Genomic DNA, 12786 nt, shown 5'->3' on the forward strand with positions numbered 1-12786 from the left:
GTCTCATTCGATCACACTAATGGTCTTTTCCTATCTTTCCCACGCCCCTGGAAGCCGCCTTCGCTGGAAAGCTTGCTACTAGAGGATGAAGAAGTTTAGATAATAATTGCAAGGTGAGATTCAAAGCTAATGTTGTGTTAGATAACTTGAACGAATAACTAGTAGTTAGAAGTATTCGCATTATAACTCAAAATAGCCAAGGGTGGTGCTTATGTTGTTTTTTTTTTTTTTTTTTAATGTAGGATTAATGTTCGCTTTACCAAAAGCAAAAATTATAATTAATGGTAACAATATAACTCTAATTTTTTTTTAATTAAATAGCAAATCAAGACCGTGCTCTCAAATATGGGTAAATACTGCACACAGATATTCTATCTTTCAATAATTACACTACTTGCACTCCAGGGAAATCAAACATCCATCAAATTTATAACTTTGACTCCCACATCAATGCATGTTTAAGTATTTGTCGATTTAACAAAAGTTATAATTAATTATAATGTTACAAACTTTAATATTTTAAAGCGAATGACAACTTAACTATTAATATTACACCGAACAATTAATACATTCTACACAAAAAAAGGTAAGTTACAAGGATGTATTTATCTCAGAAAATTGCATGTAGTCGTCCATCAGATTTGATTATAATTTCAACAGGAATATGAATAACGACATCTTTTCAATCGTAATCAAAAGTCAAACTGTATCGATCCACCCGCAGATCAATGTCGAACCATTAAACAGATTATGATTTTCAAATAAAATACGCCCACAAATAGTTTGATTAGTAAATCAAGAAAATAATCTTAAATTTTTTTTAAAAAAAATGTGTAATTTCTACACATGTATCCATGAATAGAAGGATCGAGTGATATCTGTGATTTTCCTATGTTGTCATATTTGAATAATAGTTAAGTAATTAATTGTTTTATTCACCTAAAAATAAAAGATAATAAGACCAAAATTCAATATTATATAAATATAATTATAATTTATACAAAACATTAATATATACTTAATAAAAAAATTATTAAAATTTATTTCATGCACTTACATCACTTGCTAAGAAATACTAGCTAATCAGAATGATTATATAAATTTCAAGTTGCCAACTTAGTCCACGGAAGCAAAGTCCCGACCGGTGTAAATACGATTTAAGACTCCATTATTGACAATCTACGTAAATTATTATCTTTAAATGTAGTATTTATTATCAAGCAGCAGTTTTCTTCACCCGACTTTTCTTAAATTTCTTAACAATTTTCACATTTCAAAGACTTAAAACTCTAACCAATAAGATTGTATTTTGAATGATAGATTTGAATCCGAAATATTCAAATCCATTAGACAATGAATTTCAAATCTCAAATAGTTATTTTTTGATTCATCGTGGTCTTTTCAACATAAAGTCGTTTCAAATCTTATGTTTTCTCTAGAGTAGGTCTCTTGTGAGACGGTCTCACGAATCTTTATCTGTGAGACGGTCAACTTTACCGATATTCACAATAAAAAATAATACTCTTAGCATCAAAAGTAATATTTTTGTATGGATGACCGAAATAAGATATATATCTCACAAAATACGAATGTGAGACCGTCTCACACAAATTTTTGCATTTTCTCCAATGCAAATTATTCAATCAAATCTCAACCAATAGCGTATAGGTTGAACTGATTTATTAAATTTTATTCAAGTAAAATTGGTTTTTAGATTATTTTGATTTTCACTCAAAAATTCGACTCAAAACCTTATTCTTCTCTGATACCGCATAAATTGGCCCGCTACCCCTGGCTCATTCCAAGCCCAAATGAAAGACAGGCCCATCAAGGGCCCATGTATTCTCCTATAAATATCAGGTTTGAGTGTTCAGTTGATTCATTCACTATATTGTTTTCAGCAGCACCCTTAGCTGTTTCCCCCATATATCCCCAATCTCTGACTTGAGCGTCAGAGGGGTTATGTCAGGACACCCTCCTGACCCCCTTCTAACGATCTTATTTGTGATTTCAGGCTCAGGATAATTTCTAAACCTGCGTCTGGATTAGTGACACTTACTGGAAGCGGACCCTAAATTTCCCATGAATATCATTCTCAATGATCAGCAAATTCTCATTTCTTCGTAATAAATAAATGAAATGATATAATCAACTCAAATGAATCGCGGAACATTGTAAATGTTTAAATTCAATTGGATTATTACTTTTATTTTTTGTTTTATTAGAGCACAATAAGAGCAGGTTTTACAAATAAAAAATCCAAAAACAATGATGACAAGAAATTAAATATTAGAAATGAAATATTAATAGAAAATTAGCGATTTGGTTTGAGGAATTACTGAAAAATCGATTTCAAGTGATAACGCATAATATTTAAAATATCAATTACCATTTATTATTTGATATAACTAATGAATTAACTCCTTAGCCGGCCGGCTGGCGGCTTGTTAGAAGATGTATCCGTTGAACAAAAAGTTTCTTGTGGAATAAAGCAAACATATATAACAATACTAATAGTTTAAAAGCAAAATTTTGTGTGAGACGCTCTCACGGATCGTATTTTGTGATACAGATATCTTATTTGGGTCATCCATGAAAAAATATTATTTTTTATGCTAAGAGTATTATTTTTTATTGTGAATATCAGTAGAGTTAATCCATCTCACGGATAAAGATTCGTGAGATCGTCTCACGAGAGACCTACTATAATTTAAAACTGATTTAGTGAAAGTTGACCATTATTCGTGACATGTATATTCAGAACCATGAACATATATTTTTCAACTCATCATTTATATTGTATATTTTATATCATTGCTAGGTCTCACGCCCTAATTGATTTGATAGGTGGATAATAGAAGCAAGGACTAAGGACAGATTATTTATTTATTTTTTCAAGACGTTGTTATCATTACATGTATATTAGATAAACTTTGGATTAATATAATAATTTGTCAAATCACGTTATTTTAATAATCATTTTGATAGAACTACGTGCGAAAAACTCGTCCGATAAGATATTAGGAAAATGAAACAAACTTCTGACTATTGATCAAATGATCACCTACTCCATCAACTTCGATAATACAAATTATATAACATTGATGCTATTAGTCTAAACCCTTGTTATTATTAGAGGCAAGATATATGTGAGAAATGTGTTGGATTCTTGCAAAAATTGGCTCTTTACAAAACTTTGTGATAAATAACAAATGTAGGAATGGGGTACAATTATTATAAAAATTTCATGTATATATATTTTTTGTTTGGGGATTATATTTTTCTTCACATAATGAATAGAGATACATGAAAAATTTATACCAATTAGAGCAAAAGAAAAAAAAATAAATTCTAAGCTCCCTAGAATATATATACTTCTCATATATATTATACAATAAATAAGGTGGAAATATAATCCATATATATATATGTCAAATAATTATTTAATGAAAGAAACACGATTTTAGTCAAAGAATTATTTAGTGTTATTGGTATAGAATGGAGCAAATTTTTTTTTTTTAAAAAAAATTGCCTACTTAAAAATGAACAAATGTTATTTTCTCTTATTATCATGGAGGTCCGCCTACCTCTTCTCCATGTCAACCCCTCTGCTCCATCTTCACTAGTACTACAATGAAGATACCATACAACCAACGTATAGTAATGATATTTCTGATCATCATCGGCCACACTTCCGCCATTGATTTTCTCTTCAATGGCTTCGGTTCCTCCGACGTTTCCCTTTACGGGAACGCCACAATCCAATCACGCGTTCTCACGCTTACAAATGACACTACTTTCTCGATTGGTCGTGCTCTATACCCGACAAAAGTAGTCACGAAGCAGGAGAATACATCAGTTGTGCTTCCCTTTTCTACGTCTTTCATTTTCGTTATGGCGCCTTACGTGGGCGTGCTCCCGGGACACGGCATAGTTTTCTTGTTCGTACCTCACACTGGGATTCAAGGTACGAGCTCTTCTCAAAATCTGGGATTGTTTAATTTCAGTAACAACGGGCTTCCGAGTAATCATGTCTTTGGAGTTGAGTTTGATGTGTTTAAGAATCAAGAGTTTCACGATATTAATGATAATCATGTCGGGATTGATGTTAATTCTCTCACGTCTGTAAGCGCTTACGAGGCGGGGTATTGGCCTGATCAGTTGGAGGATGACGGAGGTGGTAGTTCTGATTCAAACTCATTCAAGAAATTGAAGCTTAATAATTGGAAAAATTATCAGGTTTGGATTGATTATGTTGATGGTATTGTTAATGCTACTATGGCGCCTGTGGGGGTGAAAAGACCTAAGAAACCTTTGTTGAGTGTTCCTATAAATCTTTCTGAAATTTTTGAGGATCAAATGTTTGTTGGATTCACATCATCCACAGGGGCTCTGGTAGAAAGTCACAAGATCTTGGCTTGGAGTTTTAGCAACGATAACTTTTCGTTCAGTGAGGGGTTGATCACTAAAGATTTACCGTCTTTTGAGCCCCCAAAGACTCCATTACACAAAAGAAAAGGCTTCATTGCCGGAATAACTTTGGGGCTATTGTTTTTAGTCTTCGCTTGTTCATTAGTCGGTTTCTTGTTGGTGAGAAGGAAGAGGAGGATAAGAAAGGAGATGGAGGAAATGGAAGATTGGGAATTCGAGTATTGGCCACATAGAATTGCTTATCAAGTGATTGATGCAGCCACAAACAGATTTTCTGATGCAAATGTTATTGGGATTGGAGGAAATGGGAAAGTTTATAAGGGGGTGTTGCCTGGAGGAGCCGAGGTTGCGGTGAAGCGTTTTTCGCTTGAAAACAACCAAGGGATTAGGGCATTCCTGGCTGAAATATCAAGTCTCGGGAGATTGAAACACAGAAATTTGGTTGGATTGAGAGGTTGGTGCAAGAAAGAAAAGGGCAGCCTGATTTTGGTGTATGATTACATGGAAAATGGAAGTCTAGATAAAAAGTTGTTCGATTGTGAGGAAAGCAAGATGTTGAGTTGTGAAGAAAGAATAAGGATTCTAAAGCAAGTGGCTTCTGGAGTCTTGTATTTACACGACGGATGGGAGGCCAAAGTGTTGCATCGAGATTTAAAGGCGAGCAATGTGTTACTCGATAAAGAAATGAATGCTAGACTAGGTGATTTTGGATTAGCAAGAATGCACGATCACAACAAGATGGCTGGCACTACACGCGTGGTTGGCACAGCTGGGTACATAGCGCCAGAGGTGGTGAAGAGTGGCCGAGTATCCACACAAACCGATGTTTTCGGTTATGGAGTACTGATCTTGGAAACCATTTGTGGTAGAAGGCCAATTGAAGAAGGCCAGCCACCTCTGATAGAGTGGATGTGGGACTTGATGAGCAAGGGGGCAGTGCTCAACGGGGTCGATGCACGACTAAGGAAAAGAGATGGGCTCGACCAGATGGAAGTGGAACAAATGCTTCATCTAGGCTTGTTGTGCGCACATCCAGACTCAAATTCGAGACCAAAAATGAGACAGGTAGTGAAAATCCTCGAAGGGAAGAACGAGTTTGACGAGTCCGGAGACGATGATTCGGACATTCCTCTACTTAAGATGATGGAAACTAAAGATTGGTGCATTTTCCCACAAACCTTTGGCGACGATTCCAATTCACACCCAACATTTGAAGAGTTTGGGCAGGCAATGTCTTCGTCATTGTCAAGTTCTTGGTCCAATACATACGAACAAGGGAGGTGAAACTCTCGTTATTTTCTTGTCGGTATTACTTTCTATGGTTAAATATATATTTTCCTTGCATGACTTTTTCTGTTTATGAAAGATTTAGGACAGTCGAGATCGTGAACTTTGTTTACAAGGTACACAAGAATGATTGATTGATTGTGTTTAATCATTTGATGTAAAAATAATAAACAAAATTATGAGTGGGAAATTTGTCGGATCAGCGTTAATCTTAAAAATTAAGTTGTTTTTCGATTTTAATATATGTTTGGAATTGAGTTGAATGATTGTGCATAATTTAAGGATGAGTTTGATTGACTAGTTGGCGAGACAATGTTTTACTAGTATGATCGATAATCGGGCCCGAGAGGGTCGTTACGATTATAACCGGGCCGAAGAATTTTGACCAAAGGTTGCGTTTCCAGGGATGACTGGATGAGCATGAAGTTGGGAAAAATATTATTATTTTTAGACACAAAATTATAGACATGAAAATAATTGTTTTTGCATGAATCATAAAATGATCCACTTGACAAAATTTGTTCTCTTATTTTTTCTAAAAAATGGTAATTTTTCTAAGAAAATTAAAAGGCGAATTTAATCATTAATGGAATTCCTTTTAATATGTAACCCTGGTACTCCAATTTGTGAAATAGCAAGCGGAATATCAGCTCAGTTTCACGAACGAATTTGGTAACATGACTGTGGGTTCTTAAATAGTTAGATGCTTAAATGATTTATTATTATATATATATAATCAATTCAATTGATTTCATGTAGCGGGGATAGCTCAGTTGGGAGAGCGTCAGACTGAAGATCTGAAGGTCACGTGTTCGATCCACGTTCACCGCAAGTTTCTTTTCTTTTTTTTTCTTTCCGATTCTGGGCTTTTGGAGTAAAGCCCAAATATTTACTTTACTTTTTCTCTTTTAATGGGCTTTTGGAGAAACCGAAAACTGATCTGTACAGCCCACCCAAATAAACATAGCTCCTTTATTAAACAAAATTAAATTCGTCTTTTTCGATTCGCTCTGTTAAATGTCTATAAGCATCAATAAATACCAATTACTAAGGTGTTTTTAGTACATATTTGAATCAACAAAGTAACTAGCACAATGATATTTGATATTTTCTTTAATTTTGAACATATGTAAGTAATTGAAAATTAAAAACTTTGATCCACAAAGTTATATTTCGGTATAACACAAATTTTACGTTGAAATATAATGTTTCAACGATTTGAACCTCGATTTAATCTATCTATCAAGTATTTATATACATGAGAGAGTTGAATTTACACTCCATTTTCATAAACACATACATTAACAGGAATATATACACTTTTATGGAAGAAATCATAACAAAAGATTTTTAAAATATAGTTTATTCGTGTACCACAATCGAATATCTCAGGTCCAAAATCATAGATATTCATTCACACAGCTTCAACTTCAACAGCAGCATTTCTATACAAATCCGTAAAACTTTCCTTAAGATCCACCGTTAGCAACGATACCCTCGGCCGCGCCACCCTGCCGGTACATCCATATTCCGGCCACATGAGAGTCTGTGCATCGGCAAACCGCTCACAAGTTTTAAGCCATTTAGCCTTCATATAACGATGCTTTCGCCATGGTCCCATGTGCTGTTTTTTCGCCTTCATGCATCTCTTGGCAGCGGTGCACAAGATCTTTAACAATGCCAGAAGCCTCTCGATTATTCCCACGAAGATTTCGGGGAGGGCTTCGACCAGCTTGTCATATTCCGGGTTTGCTCGGGCCATCTCGAACTCGGCCCGAAAGTTCAACTCAATTATCACCCTCACTTCCCCTTTCTTGGGGTTTGAAGTGTCTATTACATCCACGAATGTGTGTTCGCCTGCATAAACATTAACTTTTTCATGACAATTGTCTGATTTTTATATAAATGAGGATTTTTTTTTTCAAATATACTAAAAAATTAACTTAAATTTGAGAAAAATGATTATTTAATCCTAAGTTATATATATATATATATATATATATATATATATTATTTTATTAAGTTTGAGACACTTAGAGTAACTAACTTTGGTGTTATGGTCTGTTTTAATAACTATATATATTAATAAAATGTTAAAATTTTAATGTAAGTTATATGTAGTTCAACGGATAAAGTTAGTGTTTTTTGGGGTTCAGGATATAGGTTCAATTCTTAATGAAATCATTTTTTATTCTTTTATTTTTCAATTTATTTTTTTAATTTATATATCAAAATTACAATGCAGTCCTTCACTCTTTCTTATAATTATATTTTGATCATCATTTAAATATAAATAAAATAAATTATAAAAAATATTATACAAGTACGCAACGCGTGCGTCGGTACACTAGTATATATGAAGCATCTGTAAGCTATATGTCATTTATATATTTTTTATTTCACAAACGCTCATATGAAACGGTTTCAATAGTCAATTTTGTAACACAGATCTTCGACACGACCCGACATATGAAAAAATTTATTTTTTATGTAAAAAATATTATTTTCATTGTAAATATAGATCGGATTGACCCGTGAATACATGCTCATTAAACCGTTTCACTTAGCTTGATCGGAACTACTCATTTAAAATTATTATATTATCATCCTTAGTCGGTTCAAGTACTTTCCATTTCCCTACCATTTCTCCTTTTATCACCAGCTCTTCATAATCGGTTCAATTTCTCACTAATCATTATGCTAACAACCATTTATGTTTCTTGATCATTTTAAAAACAATTATTTACAAAATAAATTTCTTAATACATATATAAAAAGAACGTCTCACATATGCGCATCATGATGATTGTCTCAGTTGTTAGCCAGAGAACAAAAATTATGATATTTTGGCAAATCATGTCTAATTGAAATAACACACCGCAATCAAAACAAACTTTTTGAAAAAATTTATGACTCGTAATTTTTGTTAAAACTTTCCAAATATGTAAAGCAAGCTAGAAACACTGGGTATTGTATGTATATATACCTGAGGGGATATCTGGTGAACTTCTCCACTTGGACCTGCAAATTGCGCTGTTAAAACCAGAACTTTGCAGGCGCCGGCAAACAACTTCCATGAGACATTTCCGGCAACCCTTATGTCCCGGCTTCCTGCAGGCGCAGAAGTTTCCTGCCTGCTGCGCTTCTTTCAACTCTTCCTTCACGTTTTTCCTGATTCTTGACTCTAAACAACTTGTTCTGGATATCGTAGCCTACAAAAACAGTAAACACGTACTCAAAATTTTAGGTTATAAAAATCCATAAAAGATTGGCGAGCACGAATAAATGAGGTAGTAAATCACTTGTAGAAGCTGAAGTTGTGTCTCCCATGATTTATCGTCATCGACTTTAGCATTTCCATTTATATTTTCATTTTCGTTTTCTATTTCTTCTTCTTCTTCTTCATTGAAGCTGGTGCAGATAGATGACAGACTCTCAGATTCTTCGCTTAAGAACTCAAAAACCGTGTCGGATAAATTAATTCCAGGGTCACCGGATAACTCAATCTCCCCGATTTCGTAAGTAAGCATCCGGTGGTTTATGCGAATTCTAGACATACCTCCGGCCGCGTATTATTTTGTTGCAATCGAAGACTAAGTTTTCTCTTTCAATTCTCTCTATAACATACATTCCCCAACTTGTTGGCATTAAATACCAGAACGGATGCAGGCTCCGCATATTCCGAGTTTTATTTTCACAGCAAAAACCTGTGTTAGAGTGTTTCACATGTCGTATTTTGAAAAAATATTAATTTTTATGCTAATGGTATTACTTTTTATTGTGAATATCGGTAAGGTTGACCAATCTCACAGATAAAGATTCGTGAGATCATATCATAAAAGACCTACTCTTTATTTACATGTAGTTTTTTTTGGTTAAAAATAATGCATTGTTTATTTTTAAAAATATAATAAATGTTTCATGGAAACAAATATAACGTACATTAGTTTTGATTTTAAAATACATATATTTAATTGTTTATCATATATATATATATATATATATATATATATATGTGTATATATAATAAATTAAGCATTGACGAATAATAATATCTAATTTATTTATTAATTAACGTAGATAAATTTCCATTTTATATATTTTGAGATTGAGGATATTCCATGTAATTTTATACGATCGATTGCTTCTCTTCGGACAATAAAATTGATTTTATATGTTACAAATAATTTTTTGAAAAAACATATTTTGAAGCACAATATGTATCGGGTCGTGGATCATTCCACGTGAGTAGGTCTTATTGGCGTCATTAATAGATTGGTCTAACTCGTGGGACCAGACAGCCACGATCCACCTCGACCCCTCTCGACTCTGAAACTTGTGGATATACTCGAATATTCATATTTTATTTTTATATTCCAGCCTAATTTTTATCTTTTGCATCCGTATTTTTTTAATGACGGGGAAATCCGTTGTTATATTTCTATATAAATTAGGTAAATTTTTGAATTTGAAAAAATTTGTTTATAAATCATGCTGATTGATAAATTATACTCAACAAATACTATTCGACAAACTTATCCGAAAATATTGATATAAAAAATCAAAATCCCAATTATTTGAGACAACATCTGTGTATTTTTTCTACCTCATTATGTGCACATAATTCACATGTTATGGTATGTCAATTCACCCTTAAAAATATCTTTTTATCGTTTCTTATAGCTATCAATTCACCCTTAAATTATATCACATTTCATAATTTCATTACGAGAATTTGTTATACTAGTTGCGGCTAAAGTTGTCGAAAGAACCGTTCCAGACCGTCCTATTTTTCATGGGGAGGCGGGTTGTTCCGATTTTATATGAATGAGTTCACACATTTTACTTAAATAAATTTATATATATATATATATATATATATATAGTATACAAATTATTAGATAAAAATCAAATTACAAAACTAAAATAAAAAAACAGTCCAATGACCCAAATCTAATTTTCCTTAAATGATCAGACAAGACACGTCAATTATCGAGTTTTATCCAATTTGGAAGGCCCCGTTCATTGTCAGTACTTACGCGGCGACGAGCCAGTGGTTTTCTTTGGTTTCCAATGTTTTGCCACTTAATCTTCAGCTGTGTGGAAAAGGACAATGGACATTTGAGTCTTTTCGCTCGATAACTCCATTATTTGATTTGAGTCAATCAAAGTTGGAGCTAGGAATAAATGACAAGATGTCGGGAAACCAAATATTCGGTTGGATTTATTTTTATCCATTTATATACGTTAGGCAGAATTACCACACAAAAAAAGGTTTTCCTATGCGTTATTGATAATTGACATCTATATTCTCATCATTTTATAGACAAAAAAATTATAAATAATATAATTTTATTATAATCCATATAATTAATTTGGACAAAAACTTGTGTGAGACGGTCTCACGGGTCGTATTTTGTGAGACAGATATCTTATTTGGGTCATCCATGAAAAAGTATTACTTTTTATGCTAAGAGTGTTACTTTTTATTGTGAATATCGGTAGGATTGACCCGATTCACGGATAAAGATTCGTGAGACCGTCTTACAAGAGACATACTCATTAATTTGTGGGCATTGTCTGTATAGTACACATTCACAAATTAGATAAGAATGAATGGGGCAATCGACTTTTGAAATTTTTTTGTGAGATGTATATATTTACAAAAATATTGTTCTCTAACACGATAGTATACATTACATTCGATATGTAATATATTTAATTGCGAGACATAAAGCAACACATATGGTGAATCTGGTGTTCCTATTTTTAGAAATTGATGGAAAACAAATATGTCGGTGAATTGAAATTGTGTTTTAAATTAATGGCTCTAAATGTGAAACAAGTGATGGAGAAATAAACAGACTCTTTTGGTTTTGGAATCTTAACGTTAGATCATATTATCACTTTCAATAATCTGTCGTGTTTAGAATAAGTCTATTATGAGATAGTCTCATGGATCTTTACTCTTGACACTGGAGAACTCTGTCTATATTTATAATAAAAATTAATATTTTTTATGATAGAACCAAATGAAATATGTCTTGTAAAATTGGACCGTGAGACCTTTTTACATGAGTTTTTGTGTTGTATTTATTATTATTTTTCATGAAGAAGAACGGGTCGGGAAGCTATTGTCTTTGAAGTGTGCATTTGGTGAACTCTTGTTATGTGTGATACTCTGATGACCAAACACACAAATAAACACGTAGAAGATGCAGATCGAATCAAGCGGAGAAGACTTTTGTGATATTCGAACTTGAGACTTTCGATCTCAAGTTTCATATACTCAATCAACTTAGTTACTTTCCAGATGCTCACTTATAATTTCTCTCTCTTTTTTTTAAAATCTATATATGATATGCCCAAGTAAACGTGTATATGTGAACTCTCAACCTGGGGTATTTTAGTGTCTTGTTCTCCTCTGTTTATAATATTGAATAATTATTTGATTTGTCGTTCTTTCTTTTTCCAGTGTCTTTCATTATAATATATAATCTCATGATGTGTTTTCATTATTAAAATAATGTTTTCTTATGAATGATCATCTGCTTCTCACGTTTTATGAATAGCTGGGATATTGAGGAATATCCAGAAAAATATTTCGGGAATCAATCTAATTCTATATTTGTTCCTTCCGTTTGAAGAAAGAAAGGATTCTAAGGAATCGATATCTCTATTAGTTGTTGATTTTTTTTATTGATCATTATGTGATATTCCGAATCGTCATTACTAATTGAATCCAAATTATCTCTGGATTGATGAGAAGATTCTTTCATTTGGCTAAAATCCGAAACTAGATCTTTAAACATATTTTAGAAATAAATTATTTAATTTTTTGATAGACATGTACATTATATGAATCTTTCCATTTAATTAAGTTGAGAATGAATACTTTTTACATGTATTAGTAACTTAAACCCAATTATGAAATCTTCATCATCATACTGTTTTGATATTTAATTTGAATTGGAATTAACAAACCAAAATTTAGGCAAATTTTTTGAATTCTTACATTTATACAAACTGTATGTATACAAGAGAACAAGAAACAATGGTTTTTGCTTA

General features: G+C 32.6%; 2 protein-coding genes and 1 non-coding gene across 3 annotated transcripts; 2 read left to right on the plus strand and 1 right to left on the minus strand.

The window, feature by feature from the left end:
• The first annotated feature begins 3537 nt into the window (after positions 1 to 3537).
• Positions 3538 to 5894, plus strand: LOC142542642 (L-type lectin-domain containing receptor kinase VII.1-like). The gene is made up of 2 exons (XM_075649389.1): positions 3538 to 5752; positions 5804 to 5894. Exon 1 carries the CDS (start codon positions 3634 to 3636, stop codon positions 5713 to 5715), a length of 2082 nt encoding a protein of 693 aa, XP_075505504.1. The 5' UTR covers positions 3538 to 3633; the 3' UTR covers positions 5716 to 5752; positions 5804 to 5894.
• Positions 5895 to 6476: 582 nt separating this feature from the next.
• Positions 6477 to 6549, plus strand: TRNAF-GAA (transfer RNA phenylalanine (anticodon GAA)). Its single transcript has one exon. It is a non-coding gene; the product is annotated as a tRNA-Phe (tRNA).
• Positions 6550 to 6947: 398 nt separating this feature from the next.
• Positions 6948 to 9391, minus strand: LOC142541464 (uncharacterized). Its single transcript, XM_075647997.1, has 3 exons — positions 9021 to 9391; positions 8705 to 8930; positions 6948 to 7575 (listed from the first exon to the last, which is right to left on the minus strand). Exons 1-3 carry the CDS (start codon positions 9273 to 9275, stop codon positions 7133 to 7135), a joined length of 924 nt encoding a protein of 307 aa, XP_075504112.1. The 5' UTR covers positions 9276 to 9391; the 3' UTR covers positions 6948 to 7132.
• Positions 9392 to 12786: the final 3395 nt, after the last annotated feature.

This window comes from Primulina tabacum, chromosome 4, assembly GCF_025594145.1.
Source record: "Primulina tabacum isolate GXHZ01 chromosome 4, ASM2559414v2, whole genome shotgun sequence".
In the NCBI taxonomy this organism is placed as follows: Eukaryota; Viridiplantae; Streptophyta; class Magnoliopsida; order Lamiales; family Gesneriaceae; genus Primulina; species Primulina tabacum.